This window comes from Physeter macrocephalus, chromosome 14 (assembly GCF_002837175.3).
Source record: "Physeter macrocephalus isolate SW-GA chromosome 14, ASM283717v5, whole genome shotgun sequence".
Taxonomy (NCBI): Eukaryota; Metazoa; Chordata; class Mammalia; order Artiodactyla; family Physeteridae; genus Physeter; species Physeter macrocephalus.
Genome location: NC_041227.1, coordinates 23287550 through 23313321, shown reverse-complemented (window position 1 = coordinate 23313321; position 25772 = coordinate 23287550). Strand labels below are relative to the sequence as shown.

Here is a 25772-nt window from a genome sequence, read left to right as displayed (position 1 = left end):
GAAGAACCTAGGGGCAAGATGGGAATAAAGACACAGACCTACTAGGGAATGGACTTGAGGATATGGGGAGGGGGAAAGGGTAAGCTGTGATGAAGTGAGAGAGTGGCATGGACATATATACACTACCAAACGTAGGGTGGATAGCTAGTGGGAAGCAGCTGCATGGCACAGGGAGATCAGCTAGGTGGTGTGTGACCACCTAGAGGGGTGGGATAGGGAGGGAGGGAGGAAGGGAGACGCAAGAGGGAAGAGATATGGGAACATGTATATGTATAACTGATTCACTTTGTTGTAAAGCAATTATACTCCAATAAGGATGTTAAAATAAATAAATAAAATTTGTTTAAAAAACAGCATACATTCTAATGTGCCAGACATTGTTTTAAACATGAATTAGATTGTTTTATCCTCCAGCAACCCTAGAGATATGTATCACTACCCCCATTTTATGGGTGAGATAACTGAAGCATAAAGAACTTAAGACACTTACTGAGGGTCATGTCACACAGCTAGTTCAGTGGCAGAATGAAGGCATTTCTCTTCAGAGGTTACTCTCTTGACCATATTACATGGCCTCTCACATGGCAGTATACATTTAGGCTTTGATTCCTGCTTGATGGCAGCACCCTGTTCACCGTAACAGGTTGTACCTCTCTATACACCGTGTCATATACCCACTCAGCTCTGGGTTGTGCTGAAAAATAGTACTACCCTATTAGCTCAGTTAGAACAAAAAGTTTTGTACACTGATGAAAATTTAGCTATGTACCTGGAAGATTCAAGGTACATTATTATGTCTTGGCACACTGGTTAAGAGCTACTCATCTGCCCCAGCCAGTCACACTCTTGGGTGTACAGTAAACTCCCTAGAGGGAGAGAGAAGACTACTGTGTAAATAGCTGTGATACAAGACTGAAAATTAGAAATACCAAAAAGAAGAGTTATAACATGCTTCCCCTTCCTGGCTGGTTTCCTCATGTCCTCTAGTCTGGGGAGAGAGGGTCTAGAAGTACTAGCCTCTTCAGGCACATGCCTTCCTTTCAGATCACCAGGCTTCAGGAAGGTGTTAGTCCTCATTAAGCCTAGATATCTTGGCTCGCAGGATATAGCATGATCTAGAGCAGATGACCAAGATAAATCACCTCCTAAAGCGTTTGGTGGCAAATCCTTGAACTCATCATTGGCCTGCATCCTCTTCTCTCTTTCTTGAGAAGAAAGGAAAAAGACTAGGATAGTTTTTTATAGTCTAACACCAAAGTCTACAAGAAATCAGGTTAAAGGACTCGAAAGAAATGAAATAAACTCTTATTTTTTGCTTTGCTTTTTATATAGGTTGACAGGGATGGGTGAGAGTGGTTTAGAGCTGTGCTACTCAAATTATAGCCCACTGAATAGATGGATGCTAGTTTGCAAACTTGCTGGTTTGTGATGAGTACAGAAATTGAGACTAAGTGCTTAGAGACCTTTACAGTAATTTGACATTATTGTATTTTACAAATGTGTTTGTCTGTAATGGATTGGAAGTTTAAAAAGCAAAACAACAAAAAACTGCTTCTTCACCACAAGTAGTTTTGAGAAGTACTGGCTCAGTGTGACAAAGTGAAAAAGAGCTTCAGTCTTCTTGTCTGTAAAACAAGATTAATAATACCTACCTCAAATTGATATTAAATAATATTTTGGCATACTTAATATGTGCCTGCCACTGTTCATTGTACATGTATTATCTTATTTAATTCTTACCACAACTCTGAAATAAATTTTGTTCTGAGGCTTGGATAGGTTGAGGGACTTTTCAGAAGTCAAACCCTGTAATAAGTGTGTAGGTGGGATTTGAATGGGAGCTAGCGCTCTTGACTGTTATGCCATGTTCTGTGTAAAGAGCCTGGCATGCAGGAGGGCTCCCTGTCACTCCACTTTCTCTACTTCACTAGCGGTCTGGAGACCTGCTTTCTCATTCTGTCACTGATCCTAACTTATTTTGTGACCTTGGGCAAGTCACTTCTTTAAACCTTAATGATCTCATCTACCCTCAGTGGTAGGGATTATGTTTTATTCATTTTTGGTTCCCCAGCATTTAGGTGGAGAGGGCTTCGCATATAAATGGGTATTGAGTACTGAGGCAATTGATTACACTAGATGATCTCTAAGGGTTCTTTCAGTCTCTACTCTGAATATCATAGGTACTTTATCCTCTTCACTCTTGAGCATCATATTCCCCACCTACTCTACCGGCAGCATGACCTTATTTCCACATGTCTGTTTGTCTTAAGCAGTCTTGTTTCTGGGTACTTTGAGACAGCCCACACGATGCCCATGTTTTTACTCGTTTTTGAAATGTGTCTAGAATAAACACACCAGAGATAACACAAGTATGGGGTGGAAGGGGCTGACTCACAAAGTCAGAAATGTGCTCTTACTCCATTCTTAGCCAGTGGGGCCTGGGCCTAGGGCAGCTCTGCTGGCAGCCCTGCCAGGCCTGACTAATGGCTGCAGCCTGGAGCAGGGTTTTCCATGAACTTCATCGGGGTCTCCAGTAATTGGAACATGGCACCTTCTGCCTTGTAATGGATGGCAGAACAAGAGGGGCATTTGTCACTGCCTGACTTCCCTGCGGGGAAAGAGCCTCATAAGTCACAGCTGACAAACCCTTTGATGACTTTTAAACTTCATTTACAGAAAAGAATAGCTATAATCAACCAACGGCAAGCAGTGACTAATCTTGCCACATCACTGTGAGGAGCCAGCCCCTTGAGTTATGGGAAGGGGGAGGAGTCCATCCCCCAGGCTCACAGCAAGTCCTTATTGGCTCTTGGACTTGAGAGTATGCACTCAGCAAGGCTCCATGAGTTTTTTCCCAAAGGATCAGAAAGTGTTAGAAACTGATCTCCTGGCAGGTAGAGTGCATGCCTAGCACAAAGCCATTCTGGACCGAGGTTAAGAGCACTAGTCCTTGTCTTCATACAGACTGGTCCCAGCTCTGCCATTTCCTAGCTTGTGTAGGACTAAGCTCCAACTAGGCTTAGTTTCTTCATTTGTGAAATGGACACTATCTATACCACCACCTACTTCATAGCAGAAGACATAGTACAGTTCCTGGCATGTAGTAAGTGCTCAGCAAATATTGGTAATGTTAACCCTGGAAGGGCTCTTCGTGGTCACATGCTCCCAAACTCATGGTCATGTGGTACATCAGCAGCAAAGCCAGGACCAGTCTTCCTATTGGGGGATGGAGGGGATGACCTCTGGCAAAAATAAAGAAGCTGACAATCATTTATATTTCCCCAACTCTAACTCAGTATTGGGGATTGTAAGCCCAAGTTTGTGCCTACCTACCCTTTGTTGCCTTTCCCTCCGTAGCTGTATGGGCTGCTTGTCACAGATGCTAAACCTCAGCCTAAGGCCACAGTCAAGGGTAGAGTTAGAGTGCAAGATGCAGGGAGGGTAGAGTATATACTTAAACCACACTGTGGGAAGAGATGGCTGAGGCCCCAGCTCTACCTTCTATTTCTGCTTTGGGGTCTCCCCTCAGGGCCTAACAGATGCTGATTCTAGTGTTAGAGTATAGGACTAGAGACCTCATGGTGTGGTGGAGAGGTGAGTCAGTGGCTCAGCAAAGCCTGGAACTCCTCCCAGCCAGTGTTCTTTCCTCTCTCAGTCCCATACAGTAGTGATTTGACAGGCATGGGGAGGGGGCACGCTTACGAAGTTTTTAGGTTTGGTACCAGATACTAGGACAAGGGAGAGAGCATGCATAGGCCCCCTACCCCTGACTCCCTTATTCTCAGGTGAAGCGTTGGAGCATTGGGAGACAACCTGGGTAAAGAGGATTAGGGCTGGAATGTGGAGGATCTAGACTGCCAGGCTAGATTCATCTCTTTGCATAGGGCATTGGGCATTTGAGTTTCTTATGTAAATATCTACTGGTCTCAGCCATTATACTGGGCACTTTACAAATATTATCACTAATCCTGGGAGGTTGGTATAATTCCCATTTTGCAATTGAGGAACCTGAGGCCCAGTGAGGATGAGAGACATGTCCAGGGTTATATCTCCTAAGTGGTAGGACTGGCATTAGAACTCAGTCCTGTCTGACTGCAGAGCCTGTGCTGTTTCTGCTATTTCATGTGCATTCTTTTGTTATTAGGAAACAGTCAAGAAACAGATTCCTGGAGAGAAGGCTTTCTTAAAAACAAGTAGAGGACAAGGCCCGTGAACACTGTTCCCCAGCACCTCCACAGTGCCAGCACAGAGGAGAATACTCAAAAATGATTGTTGAATGAGTGAAGGGGATAGGAGTTGGGTAATAATAGAAATAGGTATAATCCCCTATTCATTATAGTATGTTACAGATGTACAGAGAACTTTCACATCAGTTAGCCTGTTTGATTTTTATATCAGATTTGAAAGGTAATCAGGAAAAAGATTATTTCTGTTTTCAGAATAGGATGATAAGACTCAGAAATTACGAGACTTGTCTCAGGTCACATGACTAAGAGCAGCAGAGCCAAGCCTCCTGGACCTGTAGCCTAGACCCCTTAAACTCTCCAGCCATCCCAGGAGCCCTCCGTGTTCAGTTTGATGGGAACTAGGATTTCTCTTGGGAGTGGGAATGGTCAAGAACTAAAGAGCATTCCTTGGGAAATCAGTCCAGTCTGGCCAGTAATGATCATTTGGGCAGTGATAATGAGCTGGGGCCTGGAGAGTTTAATGAGATTAACAGATGTTCTGTATCCCTAGCTGCCTGGTAACCAGGAGCCTCTGGACCAAGGAGGCCCTAGGTACTGATCAGTATAATTGCTTGGCTTCTCCCCATCACTGATAGCTATTTTCCTTTAAAGTCACCCAAATGGCTCCAGGGTTATCTAAGGGCAGAGGTCTGGCCACAGGCTGGTATGACCACTCATCCCCATGCTTAGGAATAAGGCTGGAGATGTCCAGCAGAACTGGCCCAGACACAGGCTCTAGATAGCACTGGTTGCGGGGGATGAGGACCAAGAGCAGCAGAGATCCAGTGCTGAGGAGGATTTACAGAGTTGGAGACGTGGGTGTTCTGATGGTTGAGTGCCTCAGAGGTCAGGCTGAAGACTAGGTCCTGATAGGCAGCATTGGGAGGGCATGAGGTTTGGTAAGGCAGAGTCATAGGCTTAGAATAGTTGAGACAGTGGCATGTAGAGTGTCAAATAAGAAGCTTGGATTCAAGTCCCCTAGCTACTCCCTTCACCAACTGGAAGACCTTAAGTAAGTCACATATCTTTGCTGATGATCCTCAGCTCTTTCATCTATAAAATGGGATTAACAATGTCCGGCTCAAGAAAATAAACTGGGGCTTTCTTTACTAAAATCCTGTGCAAATATGAGGCATTGTAGCAGAAAAGGGAAAGGGTCGAGGAGGACCAAGGAGAGGGTGTGGCTGGCTCAGGGTGACACACTCTCACCATGGGAATCAGTACCCAAGGCATCTCTATGCATAGATTTTTGGAGTCAAACAGACCTGGGTTCCAGTTCCGGTTTTGCTCTGTTAACCAGTTACTTGGTCTGTCTGAGCTTTCTTTCCCTATCTAAATTACCTCCTCATAGGGCTGTTGTGAGAATTAAATAAGGTGAGGTTTGTCAAGTCTCTTGACACATAGTTGGCAGTCAATAATTAGAGGCTATTCTTATTGTGATGCCCCTCTGGGAGGCTCATTTACTCAAAGTTCAGGGGTTCAGGTACCTTTTAGGGCTTTTCTGCCTTGACAAAGCCCTGTCACTTTACCACATGTTCAGTCTTGGCTCTTCCAAAACATAGCTTCCATCTGAAATGTTTCATCTGGGGGAAACGATTTGTTTTTTGCCAAATTTCTTCTTTTCTTATTAGCCTGGAGGAGGCAGCCCATCCCTTTGAGCTGTAAATTGCATTTCAAAGCCTGTGTTCCTGGTGGGTTTTAATAGCTTAAGGTCCCAGCTTTTATGCAGCAGTTGTTTTAGCAGGTAAAAGTGAAGATATTTATTTGGGAGCCAGTCCCCAGTTTTCTCAAACACAGCGTATCTAGACGGCCTCCTCCAAGCTTCTCACTGTCCTGGGGGCTTGTCTCTTAGCAGCCCAGAAGGAAAAATGAAATATAAGAACCCTAGACGTAGAGTCAGAGGACCCGTGGGGTTCTTGGCCCTGCTACTCACTGGCTATGGCATCCTGGCCATGTCCATTCCCCTCTGTTCCTCAGAGTAAGGGCATATAAGCTCCATGCTCACTAAGGTCCCTGCTAATCTGACATTGCAGAAGTCTCTGGGAACAAGTTGGGTTCTTGAATACCACCCCTCACCCCCGCCCACCCACCTGCACAAGAACAACCCCTCTATACCCACCTCTCCTTAGCTCATTGCTAAGCATGGGGCCTCTGGGGACTACAAACACCTTGCTCTCAATTACACAGCTAATCTGTGAGGCAGAGCTTGGCCCAGGGGGGAAAATAGCTTATCAAGTCAACCAGCTTCTGCTGAATAGGATGTCAGTATTTTCTAGGGCTCCTGCTCTAACCTAGTGGGAAGCCCGGAAGAGCCAAGATAGAATTGTGTGGAGAGGATTGAGTTGGGGATGGTTGGTGTGCGGACCGGGGTGTTTGGGTCAGAGGCTAGAAAAAGGTGCCTGGGACCCTAGCCTCCAGCAGTCCCCCCAACTCCTCCATACCCCAACTCAAGGGCCACAGCTACCCCTTCTCACCACCTTCTGGGATATTATCCTCACTGCTTCCTCCCTAATGTTTATTGAGCATTTACTGTGCAACTTTGTCAAGCTTGCCTCTAACATTTGCAGGGCAGAACAAGAGTATAGATGGAGACCCACGAACCATGTGTCTAAATATTCGAAGGTTATAACTTATAAGTGAGGCTAACAAATTGGTATTTTCATAACAACCTGGAAGACCGTATCTGAATTTGGGATTCTGTACCTGAACCTAGCAGTTCTAGGAGAGCTAGTCTGAGCACACTTTCTTCTCATTTTGCACCCCCAACTCCATTCCTCAGTTTGAGGAGCTTCATGGACATGTGAGTGGATACTTAAGCTTTTCTGAACCCCCAGAGATACCTACCTCTTGAGATTATGCACAACAGCAGCACGGCCTGCCCTCTGACGAGTGTGCAGGCCATGAAAGCAGATTGGGGGCTATTTGGTTGGGGAATACAGCAGTTAGGTTCCCGGAGCATGCTTCAGGCAGACATTTCTCCTTGGCAGTGCAGGGCAGCCACATATATTTCCTAAGTGTCTTCTCTACAGATCAGAAAACTGACCCCCGTGTGACATGGCTTCTGACTGCCTTTCCTTGGCATTGTACAGAATGTGCTCCAGTCTGACCTTGACCCTCATCTAGAATGGGCCCAGAAATGGCAGTATTAGTAGAACAGAGACGTTCAACTAGTCAGAGTAACTTTTAGATCTTATAAAGAGCTTCAGTTTGCAAAGGCCTTTTATATACATTGTCCCAAACCCCAGGTGATGAGAGAAAAGACTGTGTAGAGGCAAACCCAAAGGACTTTGCTCACCAGCCAAGGAATGACTGCTGATCCCACTATAGCACCAAGCACAGGTGCTCAGCAGTGCTTCCTGTTCAGTAGTGTTAGAGCTCACTAACACTACTGAACAGGAAGCGGTCTGAGGGAACCCAGTGATGGTCATGTCCCTGCCAGGGCCGTGGCAGAGCCAGCAGTCATCAGTAGATCTCTGAACCGTCATCCGCCCTTCTCTTCTTTCTGTCTTGGTCCACACACCTGACCTGGTTGGCTCCCTCCAGCCAAAGCAGGTGGCATCTCCCTGGGCCAAAACTTCATGACTTTGAGCTGTCTCCAGGAGATAGCTCTGGAGATAGCTCAAAGGAGAGAGTTATGCCCATGGAGGAGCCCCACAAATTTCTTGTTATACCCATGGACGCACAAGGAATTAACCTTTGAATGGCTTGTCATCCAGGTAGGAGAGGGATTGTCGGAGAACTGTGAGGAATGGGGAACCGACATACATCGAGCATTTCTTTCTGCATATGGGCAGTGTGTTAAGTGTTTTCACGGGCGATCTCTTTTGTGTCCCTCACTGCTTTATAAATGTTGATGATTGGATTCAAAGGCAAACTGAGTAACAGAAGAGTCTGTCTTCCCACGCCAGCTCCAAAACTGGCACCAGCTCCTTCATCAGTTGCAGTGCCCTCTCAGCCCTCAGCCTTTACCTGCGATGACACACACTTGATCCCAGTATATCCTTGCTACTGCAAGCCCATGATAGGAGCAGGTTATTCCCCAGAATCGTTCTCAGGTCCAGCGTATGGTTTCCTTGCAAACAGTACCATCTGCTGGTCAGAAAGTGCTAACTTCTAAGCTGGGAGGATTGAGGAGAAAAGGGTCTTTTTACCCTAGTGGGACAAAAGATACAGATACCCCAGCTTATACTCAGCTCTTCTCTAATTCACTAAAAAGAAACCCCCTCTGCCCTAAAATATTAGGTAAATAGGCAGGTGTTTATGGTTAGCCTAAGCTGATGAGAGTTTTTATGCATACTGCCTGGTGGTTCTTCAGCACCTTCTGCAATAGCTCTAGGGTCAGGTTTTAAGATAGGAGTGTTCCAAAAGGGAGTTGCACCAACGCATGCCTGTGAGCAGAAGATGGCCAGGAAGTATAAATGCCAAGGCTTACGTAGGCCTTTCCTACTGAAATTGAGCTTCCTTTTCCCTTTCCCTTTGGAGCCTGTGCCCAGATTATAACCTGTCCAGGAAGGGGAGTAGAAGAGAGTTGTACAGCCCTTTGGGGTAAAAAACATTGCCTGAGTATAGAGAGCAAAGAGCAGGTATAGTATCATCTCTAAGCAAAGGGGACAGAACTTGAATAGTAAGTGTAAAATGGATAACTCTAAAAAATTAATTTATTAAAAACAATTCTCAGATAAATGTGCTGACTTACTGTAGTACAGTTGACCCTTGAACAATGCAGGGGTTAATTCGAGTATAATTTACAGTCAGCCCCCTCCACATCCACAGTTCTTCAGCATCCGTGGATTCAACCAACCATGGGAACCATGCAGTATTGTGTTTACTGTTGAAAAGTATTTGCATAAAAGTGGACCCATGCAGTTGAAACCTGTGTTGTTCAAGGGTCAACTGTATTTAAAGTGGATTTAGCTCTGGGAAGGAGAGTGATTAAATTTGATAGAAATGGGCTTTAGGGACCAACGACCTGGGTTTGAATGCCTGTTCCTGGCAAGTTAATGAACGTGTTGGAGTCTGGTTTTGGTAAAATATGAAGGATAATGATAACACTCATGGAGTCTTTTTTTTTTTATTTTTTTACATCTCTATTGGAGTATAATTGCTTTACAATGTTGTGTTAGTTTCTGCTGTACAACAAGGTAAATCAGCTATAAGTATACATATATCCCCATATCCCCTCCCTCTAGGTCATCACAAAGCACCGAGCTGATCTCCCTGTGCTATGCAGCAGCTCCCCACTAGCCATCCATTTTACATTTGGTAGTGTATGTATGTCAGCGCTACTCTCTCACTTCGTCCCAGCCTCCCCTTCCCCGCTGTGTCCTCAGGTCCATTCTCCTATGTCTGCATCTTTATTCCTGCCTTGCCACTAGGTTTATCAGTACCATTTTTCTAGGTTCCATATATATGCGTTAGCATACAGTATTTGTTTTTCTCTTTCTGATTTACTTCACTCTGTATGAGAGACTGTAGGTCCATCCACCTCGCTACAAATAACTCAATTTTGTTCCTTTTTATGGCTGAGTAATGTTCCATTGTATATATGGGCCACATCTAATTTATCCACTCATCTGTCGAACTCATGGAGTCTTGGAATTATTCAATATTGCATGCCACCCTGAGCTCACAGTGAGTGCTCAGTGAGGTTTAGCTCACTTTTTTCGAAATGGCTGGTTCTAATAAAGACAGCCATGGTCCATGTCTGGATCAGACTGAGCAATTTTCTTAATATGATGTTGTTTTAGAGCAAACATTACTTGCATTTACCATGTGACCTCTTTACCATGGTTCTACATTGAAGGAACAGAAGAAAAGCTGTGGAAGATCTCCAACTTTAGATCCTGCAAGGGGTAGCACTTGAGATAAACATTAAAGAAAGAGTGGATTTGAAAGAATTGGAGTCATATGAAACTTATGTAATGTTATAAACCAGTGTGTAACCTCAATTAAAAGAGAAGAATTGAGTCAAGCAGACCAGGGTTCAAATCCCTGTCCTGTTATTCACTAGCATTGTGACCTCTGACTTTGCATTTCCTCCCTTATAAAATGTCCTAATTCTGCTTATCATGTCAGTACCAAACGACAGAACATATGTAAAGCACCTATATGAGGTCAGCAGCCTGTGAAATGAACAAAAATGGGGAAACTGGATGCTGTAGGGGTGTGTGTGTAGGAAGGCACAAAGCAATCCAGTTTAGTCAGGTTGTGGGCCATGGGTAGCCCTTGAGCCCAACCCGGGTTCCCAGCCTCACAGTGGCTTGCTTTCTTCAGGTGGCCACCATGTCCTTGAAGATCCAGACAAGCAACGTAACCAACAAGAATGACCCCAAATCCATCAACTCTCGGGTTTTCATCGGAAACCTCAACACAGCTGTGGTGAAGAAGTCTGATGTGGAGACCATCTTCTCCAAGTATGGCCGTGTGGCCGGCTGTTCTGTGCACAAGGGCTATGCCTTTGTCCAGTATGCCAATGAGCGCCATGCCCGGGCAGCTGTGCTGGGAGAGAATGGGCGAGTGCTGGCTGGGCAGACCCTAGGTAAGCATCTCTCCATGGCCCTGCCCCTGGATTTCTCCTGGGCAGGTGCTGACCTGCATTCTTTAGCTTCCCTCTTATCCTCTTTTCTGTCTTCTCCAACCGTCACCCACTATAAGATCAGTGCCTGTATGGGAAAATTTTAGAAGTTTCAGGAAAACACTTCTGTCCCTGCTTTCACAGTGTAAGGGTTCCAGTTAAAATGCAGATTGCCCAGAGAGAGGGAACAGAGTGGACTAGCACAGCCTCTTACATTGGGCTGCATTTGGCTTAGGTTAGAACCCTTTCTGAGAGCCAGGAGGAGGGGCTGGGAGCATAAGGCGAAGCAGGTGCTCTTGGTCTCGGTGTTATGTACATGAGATGTGGCTGTGCTGGAGGCCTACCTTGGAGCCTGTATAGTGTTTGTATATGTTCACATACTTCGGTGTATTTGTGTATGTTTGAGAAGGATATGTATTCCTGAATATGTGCTATGTGGATGTAACTGAACATGTAGAGAATATGTGGACACATACCTTACTTACATGTATATATGTAGAGTTATGTGTGTATCAGAATATACTTGAGTGTGTAAGCAGATATTCATGTATTCATTTACCAAATATTTATTGAGGTCCTAACATTTGCTGAACTCTGCTCTAGGCATAAAGACGTTTGGTAGAAGGTTTGTGTAAATGTGCATTGGCTCATTTGCATATGGGCAGTTAAGTATAGGATGTTGGAGCCACGTCTGAGTGTAGTTGAGAGTGTGTGATCTTATTTCCTGGATATGTGAAAGTATGTGTGAGGGTGTGTGTCTGATGTATGCGTTTATGTGAGTGTACTTGAGAATGCATATAATTTGATGTATGTGGCGTGTGTGTGCGTGTGATTGTGAGCATGCATGCATGTATCTGAATGTATATGAATATATAAACAACTATATGCATGTGATGTGTGGGTATGAGTCTAATTTGTGAAGACCTCTGTTGTCCATGTTAGTGAGTGAAGTCCATGTGTATCTCATGTAAACACATAAATTGCTGCACATGTGCATGAGGGTGATATGTGTATGGGTGCTGATATCCTGTCAGCATCTGACTCTGCCTCCTCCTTCCATACAGACATCAACATGGCTGGAGAGCCAAAGCCCAACAGACCCAAGGGGCTAAAGAGAGCAGCATCTGCCATATACAGGTGGGGCGCTCTGTCTTGTTTGTCTGTCTCTAGGTGGGATTGGTTCCACTTTCCACAGAGGGAGTAAACACTGGTGGTGACGGTATGCCAAGCCTAGAATTTGGGGAGGTGTTTGGAGATGAGGGCCTGCGAAGAGTGGGCTGAGTGGCCGTCTCTAAGCCCCGGCCCTCTCCCCTTTGTTTCCCCAGTGGCTACAGCTTTGACTATGATTACTACCGGGACGACTTCTACGACAGGTGAGCGGGGGAGGGGCGTGCCCAGGCATGAAACAGCCAAGCTGGAAGGGTCCTGAGAGATTGCTGGTGCAGCCCACTCAGTCCTCAAAGTGGGAACTGAAGCCCAGAGTTGTGGACGGGCATCTGCCCAAGGCTGCTCCGCAAGATAGTGGCAGAGCTGGGACTAGGGTCCAGTTCTATAGGTGCCCAGGCCAGAGCTCTCCCCAGCCCACACTGTCTCCCAACTCTCTGACCGCCCCTCCCCCTCCTAATCCTGGGGTGGGACTCAATGGGACTGGACAGCCAGGGGACCTATAAATGTAGCAAGTTGGAATGCAAAACAGGTACAGGGCCAGGTGCAGGGAATTTGAGCCCTCACGCTTCTGCTGTTCAGTTTCCTTACCTCTCTGAAGTGCCCAGCCAGCTGAAGGAACCTCAGAGCTCAGTCTGAGCTTCTCAGCCTTATATTTATAGCCAAGAGGCCAGCAGTCCTTTGGAGGTCTGAATTAGTCCCTGGTAGGCTGTGGCCCACCCCCAAGCCTACCCAGACCCCAGCATTCATGGCACCAGCCACATTCTTGTGGAAATCATGGTGGGGGCTGGCCCAAGCTTCTTCTCCTTCCTGCTTCTCTCCCTCCCTCTCAGCCTGCCCCAGACTGTCCCGGAAGAACAGACCTCTCTGAGCCTCGGTTTTCTCACCTGTGAGTGGTTTCAGGAGACAGTGCAATGTAGTGGAAAGTGCCCTAGCCTGGGAGCTAGAAGACCTGGGTGCTAATCTCAGCTCTGCCACTGAATAGATTACACAACTTTGGGCAAATCCCCTCCCAGTCTGAAATGGGCTTGTTACCAAGTGATCCCTCAGGGCTCTTCCAGCTCTGGGATTCTGTGGTTCAGTGATTCTGACCAAGGCCAGAGCCGCCCCCTCCCCTTAGGGGCAGAAATGCAGGGTCTGGGACTGGGTCCATTCCCAGAGACTCTCCATCTCCAGCCATCACCACCCCAGGGCAGGGGCTCCTTAAACAAAGGAGTACCAAGGCATGGGGCATTGAATTGCCTAGTGATGGCAGGTTACCTGGCTGTCATCAGGAAAGTGATCCCATAGTATAGCGCTGTGGCTGCTGTTCCGTGCAGAAAGGTGGTAGCAGCAGCAGAGGTGGGAGAAACTCCTGCTTGGCTTACTGAGTTTCTGCCCGATGAGGAAGAGAAGCCCTCCTGGAAAGGGCTGGGTGATGGCGTCAGGGGTGCAGCATACTGTCTGGTATAGAGCGTCTGACCGAGCTGCCTAACCTTGATACTCCACTGGGCCCCCTGCCCCTCCATCTCCAAAGTTGAGTGAGAAGGATGGGGTGACGGGGGGCCCAGAATGAGGAAAGGGGCTTGGACTCCAGCCTCATGCCTCTGAGGTCATAGGCCCTTGAGTTGAGGGTCTCGGTACCCTGGCCCTTCACCTATCACACCTTCTAATGTTCGTTTTTAACCAAGTTCTCTCATGCTCTACCCTCACAGCAGCCTTGGGGGATGTGGGGGGCACAGTTTGGGGTAGCCGTCCTCACTAGGGAGATGGGAAAACTGAGGCTTAGGCAGGCTTAGGGATTGACTCTCACTCCCTCACCTCTCTGTTTCCAGCTGGGGATTTGTACTGCTTTAGGGAGATTTGCAAACTCTGACTAGAGCTTGGGGTACAGTTGACTGAGCAGAAGGAGGTCAGGTAATAGAGCAGGACTGGGTATCAGGGTGATCTAGGGAAGTCTCCTTTCTGGGGCTGTTGTCAGTTTGCGCCTCTGTTGAATGGGGCTATAACCATTACCACCTGTCACCTCCCCTGCTCTTACCCAGCTTGAATGGTAGGAAAGGTGGATGTAGTAAGGTCACTGAGGTCCAGAAAGCCCTTCCTTTTCACCCTCAGGACTTAACTGGGAGCAAGATGAGGTATGTAGTACAGGCTACCCAGCCCTTCACCAGCCCTACACGTGTTGGTCTAGGGTCACAGTGCCCCCTGGTGGCCACAGACCATGCTGCAGCCTCTGGCCCGTTTGCTCTCACAGGCTCTTCGACTATCGGGGCCGCCTGTCACCAGTGCCAGTGCCCAGGGCAGTCCCTGTGAAGCGACCCCGGGTCACAGTCCCCTTGGTCCGACGTGTCAAAACCACCATACCTGTCAAGCTCTTTGCCCGCTCCACAGCCATCACCACCACCGGCTCAGCCAAGATCAAGTGTGAGTGACTATATCTTCTTCCTAGGTAATTTTTATTTTTGTCATTAGCAAAATAATAGAATCACATTTTTTTACATTGGAAAATAGATAAAGGAACAAATCTCCCACAGTTCTGCAGCTCTAATACAACCAAGTGAGTATTTTCATGCATTTCTAAGAGGAAAAGACCAACATTTGTGGAGGAGGGTCTTGGGTTAGGCACAGAGTCCAGTGCTGTGACATGGAGCCCAGTGAGGAAATGGTGTCATCTTTCCTTTAGTAAGCACAAGGACAGGTCCACACAGGCTCGCTACTCCACATTCATTCAGGTGTGCACACGTGGTCAGGCACTCAGGAAATCTGATTGTAAAACACTCACATTTACACACCTTGAAAGACAGATACCACTCTCTAACATAAGCAAAGACACATGCTTGCTCAGGTGCACACACAGGTACACACCACACACCTCCATTCTTATCCATCCCCAGTCCCTTTCAGAATTGGAGGAGTCAGGGATGGTGGGGGAGATCCAGGTTCAGAAGGGCCTCCAGAAAGTCTCAGGGGGAAGCCACAGGCAGCTCTGGCCTTTTCCCTGGCCAGAAAAAGACCGTGGACAAGAATAGTTTCTGCCACTGGCCTGTCTTCCTAGTTGACAGAATGGGGCTAGGGTCTTGTGTTAGTGTCAAGCTGCCAGCCCTTAGGTGACATCCCTGTACTCCCTCCACTCTCAGTAAAGAGCAGTGAGCTGCAGGCCATCAAGACAGAGCTGACCCAGATCAAGTCCAACATCGATGCCTTGCTGGGTCGCTTGGAGCAGATTGCCGAGGAGCAGAAGGCCAATCCAGGTCAGCTTCCAAGGGTCCCTGCCCAGATCAGTGGCCAGGGGCACAGGGCAGAGTGTGGGGAGGACAGCGCATGGGGCAGAGAGGGACTGTGGCCTCCAATCCCACCTGGACCCACTGTGCTGAGGCCTAGCTTCTGCTAAGGTACTACCCCGGGCAGCTGCCCCAGGTTGATTTTTATTCCCCTCGTCCCCCGCTTCCGCCTGAAGATGGCAAAAAGAAGGGCGAGAGCGGCAGTGGCAGTGGCAGCGGCATCGGCAGCGGCAGTGGCGGTGGCAGTAGTGCTGTCAGCAGCCGGCCACCGGCCCCCAAAGAGGACGCAGCTTCTGAGGCAGGCACGCCCCAGGGAGAAGCACAGGCTCGAGACGACGGTGATGAGGAGGGGCTGCTAACACACAGCGAGGAAGAGCTGGTGAGGGCATGCGGGTGGGGGCAGGGGAATTGGGACTGGGACTGGACTTTGCACCCTTGGTTGCAGGAGGGCTGCAGGGAGAGGGGGAACCTCTGAGCTGGTAGGCTGCCCTATGAGTTCCCTCCTTCCTTCCCAGGGATTCTAGTCCTGTGAGGAAGAGGGGGGAACAAACAGGGAGTACTTAGCTATTTCAGCTGCAAGTCAGAAATCCCACTGAGGACTGGGGCAGACCTCTCTCTAGCCTAAGGCCCATTCTAGACTCTGTCTTCTACATGAGTCGGAGAAGGGAAGAGTCACGGACTCAAGGAAACACACACTGTCTGCAGAGTTCCAGGGAGCACGAGGGGGATTGCCTGGGGAAGCCACAGGGAGTGTGGGTATCTACTCCACCTGAGGATTTTCTAAAAGCCATTGTTGCCTCAGAATGAAAACAGGCTGTCTCAAGAGGGAGTGAGCTCTCTGTTTGTTACTGGAATTCTTCAGATTGAGGCAAGGAGCTCATATTAAGTGGGAAAGTAGACCAGATTCTGAGTCTATAAGATGTCTGTTGTGTGCCTAGTACTCAGTTAGCTAACACTGAGCACCAGGCCCTGTAGTTCACACTTTTTAACTTCATTTAACCTTAACAGCAGCCCTGAACTCTGCAAAGTATTACTCTTGTCACATTTTACACCATGAAGAAACTGAGACTCAAAGGAGTCAAGTAGCTTGCCCAGGGCGTTGTAGCTAGTAAGTAAGGGTTGAGCCAGGATTGGAGCCTGGACTTCAGCGGGTCTGTGAACTTTCTCCACATGGCTGGGTTCTGGTGTGAGGACAGATGGGCTTATGGCCATAACAGTTGAGAGGTCTTCCTCATGCCCAGCTTGTCTCTTCCTATTTAAACCTAGCCTGATATCCCGTCTTACTCTTTCAGGCATAGTAGTCTCCATAGAGGCCCTAATGAAGGCTTCGATGCTCCTAAGATGGGGAGCTCACCAGTCGACTAGGCTTTCAGTCCGCTCCAACCTAAGAAGGTCTTTCTATGAAGAATGTGCCCCCTGGCACACCTAGAACTTCCTTGACTGGTCCTTTCTCTCCTGCGGGGCCTTCAGACTACCCTCTTGGGATCCCAAGCCAGCCTTTAGTTAGACTGGTCCCATAGTTATTCCCTTTGGCTGTCCCTCCCCCTTTCTGAGTGTGGTCTCCATATGTGCTCTGGGCCCCAGGGTAGGACAGAGCTTGCAGTGAGTGATATGTGGTCCTTTGTTGTCTCCTCCCTATCAGGAGCACAGCCAGGACACAGATGCGGAGGATGGGGCCTTGCAGTAAGCAGGTACGGGGGTCCTGGTGGGGAGGGGTGGAGTAGACCTGGCAAGGTAGTGCTGTGCCCAGCAATGAAGGCTCTGTCGTCCCCAGACATCCTGCCATGCCCATTTGTGGTAGGGGCTTGGTGGGTTGCAGAGCAGGCAGCTGTGGATGGGCTAGCCAGATCCGCCCAACAGGAGCTCCCTCAGAATACTCCGAGCCACATTGCCTGTCTCCACTTGTAAAGAGCTCCGAGTCTAGTGGAGGAAGACAAACCGTTACCACCCAGTGTGAGCAGGATGACAGGGACTGGAGAGCCAGGGGCTCAAAGAGGGGTGTGGTGGAAGAGGTGATGTGTAGCTGAGCCTGTTGAGGATTGAGGGAGAAGCGTCTGAGGGCACACCCTTATCAGAGGCACAGAACGCTGGCAGTCCTCGTGTGTGAGCAATGTCCAGGAGCATCCTGTGGCTGCAGTCCCAGCTCTGCACAGTGGGGAGAGGGAGCTGCTCATCATCAGAGGGTGATGATTATGCCAGACTTAGGGGCTGGGATTTGATCCTGTCAGGAGGAAATGCCCTGTGCACCCCAGCCCTACAAGGTTGTGACTGTGCCGGTGTAACGGATGTAGAAACTGAGGCACTGAAGGGGGCAGGGAGATGCCACGTATCTCACAAGATCCCCACGTGGTAATTGGTGGAGCCTAGATTTGAACCCAGTGGTGTGGGCCTCAAAGCTCACTCTCTGGTTGGTATTTACCACCCTGCTCTACCCGACCCTAGAGGGAAACCAGGCCGCAGCAGCTCTGCCCATACTCTGCCCCATTCCTTTGGGGGCCGTTTCCAGAGTAAGACGGGCTTGGGTGGAGGAAGGCCTCAAACAACAGAGGTGTCTGTACGCATGACACATTCATGCTATGAGATGCTCCACCATACGTTTAAGTTTAGGCAATCTTCGTGGTTTGTTTTACCTGGGAGGCTAACTTTTACCTTGTTAAGCCAGTTTGCAGGAGAGGTGCTGGGGACTCAGGTGAGGAAACTGAGGCTTAGGGAAGGGGGAGATTCACCCAAGGTTTCATGGCCAGAAAGTTATGAGGCCAGAGCCAGAGCGCAGGCATATCTCTGTTTGCAAACAGCAAACACCATTCCACTCTTTCTTCTTCTCACCCCCTGTTATCAAGAGCACAAAGGGGCTCTTCCTCTCAGCCTTAGTCTCTCTTTTGTGTCTCTTTCTCAGTCTGACAGGAGCAATGGCCACCGGCAGGAGAAGGGCGTACACTGTACCAGGCCTCAAGTTGGGCACCCATCCCTGGATAACCACCCCCAGCGGGTCCCAGAGGAGAGCTGGCAGCAGGCACCACCTCCCTCCCTCGTCCCAGCCAGTGCCACATTCTCTGCAGGTGGAGTTATCAGCACCCCCTTCTCATGTACCCTCCCTCCCTGTTGGCACTGCCCAGGCCAGAGGGCAGAGCACAGAGTTTCCCTACACTCTGCCTCCCCTCCCCAGGACACTCCCAGGCTCGGAGTTTTTCTATAGGTTTGGCGGGGGCGGGGGGGCCACAGGGAGGGGACCCTGACAATAAAGAGATTGGATCCCAATTTGCTCTGAGATGGGATGGTTTGTGTTTTCTCATGAAGGTACCCTGGCCCTCCTGTCCAGCCAGAAAGCAGGTCTGCTATACCCGCTTCTGTTCCCTCCTTCACTCCTCCCTGCCAGAAAGAGCATTGTCTAGGGTGCCTGAAACTGATCTGTCTGGGCCTTAGTTTCCATGGCTAAAATGGGGATTAAAATGGCCAGTAGGGTTGTTCGGGAGGGTCAGATGTGCCAGTGCCCACGAGAGCACCTTCGTGGTAGAAGTGCCAAGCGATTTTGATCCACTTGGTCAGGCAGTGGTAGGTCCAGGCCTTAGTTTCTAAGTCTGGTGTTTCCCAGCTCTAAAATGGTTCTAGAACTCGCCACTTCCTCCCCTTCTGTGTCTTGGTTTAGGACACTGTTTTTTCACAGGGATCTTGGGCAGCAAGGGGAAAGAGTTTAGAGGCTGAAGCCTTCAGTCAGAGACCCAGACCTGGAGTGAAAAGTAGCCCCTTGGAACTGGTCAAAAGACTTCAACCTGGAGAGTTGGAGAGGTGAAGAGGGTGTCTAGAGGAAGGGGCTAGGTCCACAGGGAGTGTCTCATCCCCTTGAAGAGCCCTTGGTGGCACATACCACTACAATCCCCGAACCTACAATCTGTCCTTGCACCCAGGACATCAGAACCCAGCTCTAGCTGACCCACTTGCACACCTGGTTAGGTCTTCATGTTCCCCTCTGTACAAGGTGGGGAACTGCTGCCCTGGACTGGAACTTGGGCAAAGTCCAAAGGGGTTTTGGTGCCTGGTAAATATCACACTGAGGGCTGGCACTGTGTTCTGTGTCCCCAGAGCTTAGTGCTGTGCGCCCATTGTACTGTAATAACACTTCTAGACTCTACAAGGACTACTCAGTATGCTTTACTGAGGCACTCACTTTTCAGAGCTGGGGGGACAGGTACAACAGCATGGGCCATGGGCTTCCTTAGTATGCCAGGCATAGAAGCCATGAGAAGAGCAGGGAAGACCCTTTCCAGAGTTGGAAGCATCTGCCCTACCCAGAGGCCCTGTCTTATCACCCTGGCACCAGGAAATATCCTGGACAGAGTAAAAATGGGATTCCCCAACTTGGCGCCCTGGAAAAGCCCCTGAACTACTTCAGCTGCTAAGAAAGCTCACAGTTGGGCCCCTCAGTTGAGAGGTTCAGATCCACAAAACCCTGCATATACCTGCCTGTCCTCCCTGTGTCTGGGACCAGAAAAGACATTTCCCATTGCATTGCTCAATAGTTTTCATTTCTCTTTCCAACCTCTGAAAAACAAAAAGAGATCATGAAGAAATGTGATACCAGATTCTGCCCAAAGCACTGATATTCTCTAGATACTCTCAAGATCTTAAGTATCGATTGTGATCCTAGCAGCCCTCTTAAAGGACTATCATAGCCAATGGGTTTCCTGGATTGTGAGCTAATGCTTTCCCCCTTTTACTGCTGCCAGTAAGGTTTGTGACCCTGGCAGTTCTTTTTCCTTGCCAGGTCTCAGTTTCCTCATCTGTGTGAGGGATTGGCCTAGATAGGGACAGTAAATGGGCCTTATTTCAGTTGTATAACAAACCACTCTGAATTCAGTGCCTTTAATGAACATTTATTAGCTTCTGATTCTGTAGCTGGGCATTTGGGCTGTGAACCAGCTGGGTGGTTCTTCTGCTCATCTCATCTGGGCTCTCATGTGGCTGAAGTGAGCTGGCAGATTGTCTGGAAGCTGACTGGTCCCAGATAACCACCCGCTTGTCAAGTGGTTGGGCAGTGGGGGCACCTGGGCCACATGTTCCCAGCATCTAGCAGGCAAGACAGGGTAAGCCCTGATACGCAGGTGCTCTTCAAGCTCCTTGCTTGTGTCGTGCTTGTAAGGGTCTACTGGCAAGTCGTATGGCTAAGCCCAGTTCCTCATTATGACCGTAATTTGTTTTTAACCTATCTCAGGCCTCATTTCACTTGCCAATTCACAACATTTAGTAGTAGCTGCTGGAATGCTTTTTGAAGATTTGGAGCAGTTTTTAGACTATTAGGAAATAGTAACATGATAGTTTGGTCATGTTTTTTATGGGCAAGGAATTGAAATATGGGTATGTGAGTGTCAGGTATTAACCAACCCTGGCCAGGTTACATCTTGTCCCATAATATATATATTATGCAGTGGGCCATCTGATGAGACCACAAAAATACAGACGGTAGAGCAGGGCAAAAGATTCTGAGCCAGGTGTCCTGGGTTTGAATCCCAGTTGGGCCATTGACTGGCTTTGGGCATATCAAAATCCCTCAACCTGTGGCCACTTCCTGAAAATCTGCTGTATAAAAGGCACATTTTACACTTAATCTCCACAATCACCCTTTTAGGTGGATGTAGTGTGAACTTCTGGTTACAGGTTATAGAAACTGAACTTAAATCTGCTTAAGCAGGAGGAAGTTAACTGTTTCACAAATTTAAAAGCCCAGGGGTAGATTTTCAGACCCAGTGGGACCCGGGGGTTCAGGACCTGCCATCAGGAATCTTTTTCTCTATTCCTCAGCTCTGCTTCTTCTGTTGGTGGTGTTCTCAGGCAGCTTCTAAGTGGTGGCAGAGCATGGCCACAGGGCCTGTGAAGGGTGGAGGGAGGAGAAAAATCCCCAAATGGAAAATATGAGTTCTACAGCTAGCAGAAAGGGGGCTTGGGCTGACAAAAACAGGTCTTCATTGTGTGATTCTGACCATTTTATAGATTTTATAAATGTGGATGTTCTAGAACATGGCCCCATTGACAGGTGGTCTCTATATCCTCTCCCCTTTATCTGGACTGTATTTTATCAGTAGAATACAGTGATGGTGATGCTATTATGCCAGTCTCCCAGTCCTGTTCTTAAAAACTAGCAGTTTCTACTTCTTCTGTGTTGGGACCCAGCCACCATGCTGTGAAGAGGCCATTTGTACATGTTCCAGCTGACAGCCAGTATCAACTGTCAGACATGAGTGAGGAAGCCTTCAAGATGACTCCAGCCCAGCCACTGTCTGGAGAACCAAGTAAGAACTGCCCAGCTGACCTAGTCAAAGCCCAGCACCATGAGTGATAATAATCAAATGATTGTTGTTGCTTTAAGCCACTAACTTTTGGAGTGATTTGCTATATATCAGTTGATAACCAGAACACAAACTGAGACTCAAAAGGTTTAAGTAGCTTGCTCTACTTTGGGGGACTGGGTTAGGAGTAAAGACCTTCTGATGAATTGAGCTCCTATCTAGACTTTTTGTTGTGTGACCTTAGGCAAGTCACTTAACCTCTGTGAAACTCATCTTCCTCATCTGAAAAAAGAAAAAAACACATTCTTTTTATGACAGTACTTACTGAGAGCACTTATTATTACCTAATCCAGATTCAGGTGATTTTCTCTTAAAAAATAACAGACCATAATTTCCTGTTCTATTTTTTTTCCTACTTATTTTTATACTCACCTTGTTTCAAAATGTTATTTCAGGCAGCTCACAAAGAAAAAGTCAATAGAATATTATAAAAATGAGGCAAAGGAAGATAACAGCAAGGAGGCCTTTTTTGGTGTAGTAACTCTATGAGTTACTGTAGTCAAGGAGTGCGTTGGTCTAGTGACTAGGCCCATGGGGCAGCCCAGTTAGCCATCCTACTTGTATGAATGAATGGATACGTCTCTCCTCTGACTGGTTAGTGGACTCTTGGTGCACACATACTCCTCTCTGCACCTCCACCTCAGTGTACCTCTGTGGGAGCCCAGATGATCAGGGTGTCCTTCCACAAAAGTACAGCAGCCAGGTCTTGTTTGGCCAAGTGTGTGGCTTTGGCTCTTCTGTAGACTGAACAGAAACTGACAGGGTTACCCATTCTTACTTTCTGACCTGGACCCCGTCTTTCCCCGCAACTCTCCAGTCCCTTTTAATAATAAGCCCCCTTATTCCTGAAACCCCACCTTCAGTGTCTCCTCCGTGCCCTGCCCTGCACACCCCGATGTCCAGCTCCCTGACCACACAGGGAGCTGCCTAAGGTGAGAGACTGCCTCATTCATCCTTGCACATAAGGGTTTTTAAAAGGAACATGTGACTTGGTCAACGACATAATTATGGAGCAAATACAAACAATCCAATCCAGCATCTACCTTTGTCTTCTTAATTATAGTCTACCTCTTTGTCTTAATTATAGTCTACCTGTGCAGAATAGGAAGGGATATAACATATATATGTTAGCATTTCCTGGGTGCTCTGCTGAGTTAACACAGATCGCATCATCTTATTTAACCCTCACATCAATCCCCCAGAGTTGGAGATACTCATCCCTTGGAGATACTCATCCCTTGTTACAGGTTGGGAAATTGAGACTCTGGGTTGAATAATTTGCCAAAAATCTTGTCACCTGGAAGGGGTGGAGGCAGGTTGCAAACCTGGGCAGTCGCTCACCACATGCCCCTGAAATTCCTCTCCCGATTCTTGTGACAACAGTCTCTCCTGGCTCTCCTCCTCTGCATACTCAATTTCTTTTGCTGACTCTTCCTCTTATGCCAGCACCTCTTCATCCGCTTTAATTTTTGTGTATAAATTCCTGGCTGACCAAACCTATGGCTTCAGACTCCCCTTTCAGGGCTCCACAATCTCCAACTCTTAACTTAATCCTCCCCAGGAGTGCCGGGGGACATACACAGATACCCATCTGATAGTTGCACTTGGATGTCCACAAGGATCTCACTTGAGCCCTGCCCAGCCCCATCTTTATCTATCTTCATGAGTCCTGCATCTTTAAGAATGGCATTTTTGTCTACCCCGTTGCTCATGTCAACATCTTCCACTCCTAATTGTCAAATCATGTTATTTTTCCATGGTATGTCTTTGCTCTAACCTGTTTTTCATCCCACTGCCTTAATAGTTAAGCCCTTTTTATCTCTTACATAGACTTTTACAACTTCTTAACTAGCCTTCCTGCCACTTACTTCCCATCAGTCTTTCTTTCCTCTTTACCACCAATCAGTTATCCGCTGCTCAGTGGGTAAATTCCAGACCCCTTAGCATAGCATGTAAGCCCTTTAGGATCTGACCCTCTTCCTTTCTCTCTCTAGCTCAATACCTCCCCCAGTCTGCCCTCTGTTCTTAAGCCACATAGAACTGATTGTGAAAAGAACTGCCTGATTTCTGTAACTTTACACGAGGTTGCCTCTACCTGGAACGTTGTCTTCTCCCACTGGTTAACCCTCATTTATCCTTTATAGCTCAGCTCAGAAGTCACCTTCTCAGACACCTTCCTGGCCTGAGTTAGCACGGGCCCCTCCTGTGTGCTACTTTTATTACAGCTCTTACAGATTATATATATTTACAACTGGTTTGGTCATCGGTCATTTTCACTAAACTGTAAGCTCCTGGAGGGCAGAGAACACGGTCTGGAGCCCAAGTGCCTGGGACTGCCTTCTGACTCCCCACTTACCAACTAAGTGACTCCTTGGGTGAGCTGCTTATCCTCTGAGTCTCCATTTCATCTGTAAAATGGAGATAACAGTATACCTACCTCAAACGGTTGCTGTGCTTATTAAATGAATAAATATATATAAGTACCTAGAACAGGACCTCACACAAATTAGGGACTTTGTAGTACTAGCCATTTATTATATAAATGATTTTTTTTTTTTTTTGTGGTACGCGGGCCTCTCACCGTTGCGGCCTCTCCCGTTGCGGAGCACAGGCTCCGGACGCGCAGGCTCAGCGGCCATGGCTCACGGGCCCAGCTGCTCCGCGGCATGTGGGATCCTCCCGGACCGGGGCACGAACCCGCGTTCCCTGCATCGGCAGGCGGACTCTCAACCACTGCGCCACCAGGGAAGCCCTATATAAATGATTATTTAAGAATAGCCCAGAGGGTATTTCCTGGTGGTCGGTGGTAAGGACTCGGCCCTTTCACTGCTGGGGCCTGCGTTCAATCCCTGGTCAGGGAACTAAGATCCTGCAAGCCGCGCAGCGCAGCCAAAAAAAAAGAATAGCCCAGATTCTGGGCCACGTGAGAGGCATCTGTCACAGTGCATTGGTATATCTGGGACTGAAAAGTAAAGCAGTTATAATTCTCAGAGGCCAAAATAGTTTATGATACTGAAGATGTTGCCCAGCATGATATGATTAGGTTTGGCCAACTTCCCATGTAGTATTTTGGCTTTAATTTGGTTCCTGGCTCATTTAAAAGCTCATGAAAATCTGCAGCTGATGAATATAATTTTCAAAGGTGCCCATTAAAATGGTGTTCAGTAAGAATGTCCATTAATACTTATCCTTTAGAACAGCTGGTTCTCCAGTGGCTTCAAATATTGTGTTAAAACAGAAACCAAGCTTAAATCCAGGGGCAGTGATTAGAAGGGTTCATGAATATCTGCTATTAGGGAAGGTTTGAAGGGACAGGACTCATGGCAATCACAGGGGACCCAGTATTTATTTGGTCCTTTCTTCTCTGGAGAGCACCACCATTAATGAGACAAAGATTGAAGGACTATGCCTCTGTTGCAAACCCTTGGGAGAGTTTGATGCTCCTATGGGCAAGGGTGGCAGGGTTTATCAGGATCACTGAGACAGGCAACCACCCCAAGCACAGCAGTCTTTAACAAGGTCAGTAAACCCACCGTCATCATAAACATAGACGCAATACCTATAGTCTTCAGGATTTGTACACTTGGCAGGGCCACCCTTTGGGAAAAGGGATATGCTTACAAGTACTATCAGCCATTAAGTCTCCTCCCCTCTGACCAGGGAAATTCACCCTAAGGGAAGTATGTATTCAACAGAAGGAAGATAGTGCATAGTGCAAGGCAGACCTGCGTTAAGAACTTTACATAAACTATCTCATCATCTTTGAGGTAGGCATTTTCTCATTTTATAGATGAGAATACAGGCTATAATCAATGGTAGAGGACTGCCACTCCAGACTGTTCAAAGCCTACACTCATAGCATTTCCAAGAATTAGCAAAACCCACCAGTAGGGTACTGACTTAATAAACTATGGCATAACATGAATAGACTCTTATGCAGTTTTAAAAATTATAAAGATACTAACTTGGAAAAATGTTCTTGATACTGAAAAATTCTATGGTGACAGGATTATGGGAATTAAATTTTTGAAATGATAAATTCATCTTCTCAGAAAAAGACTATATACCACATACTATAAAGCCCAACTTCTAAAAACACATCGTAAAATCTAATGTTCTGTTCAAATGAGAAAACTTAGTATTGCCAGGGCAAAGAATCTGGATTGGGGAGGCCAGGTCAGAACTGGGGCCTCACACCACAGCAGTA

At 47.5% G+C, this 25772-nt stretch overlaps 1 protein-coding gene across 17 annotated transcripts in view; it reads left to right on the top strand.

The window, feature by feature from the left end:
- RALY (RALY heterogeneous nuclear ribonucleoprotein) overlaps positions 1 to 18476 on the top strand; it is an 85125-nt gene extending 66649 nt beyond the window's left edge. For 16 of the 17 annotated variants that reach the window (XM_028498595.2, XM_055089940.1, XM_028498592.2 and 13 more), the window contains 8 exons: positions 10500 to 10764; positions 11865 to 11937; positions 12126 to 12173; positions 14198 to 14367; positions 15081 to 15194; positions 15401 to 15603; positions 16867 to 16915; positions 18121 to 18476. In XM_028498595.2, the coding sequence (XP_028354396.1) occupies positions 10509 to 10764; positions 11865 to 11937; positions 12126 to 12173; positions 14198 to 14367; positions 15081 to 15194; positions 15401 to 15603; positions 16867 to 16911 (909 nt within the window). In that variant the 5' untranslated portion in view covers positions 10500 to 10508 and the 3' untranslated portion in view covers positions 16912 to 16915; positions 18121 to 18476. The remainder of the gene's footprint in view (positions 1 to 10499; positions 10765 to 11864; positions 11938 to 12125; positions 12174 to 14197; positions 14368 to 15080; positions 15195 to 15400; positions 15604 to 16866; positions 16916 to 18120) is intronic. The other variant, XM_028498589.2, reaches the window with a different exon arrangement.
- The last annotated feature ends 7296 nt before the right edge of the window (positions 18477 to 25772 follow it).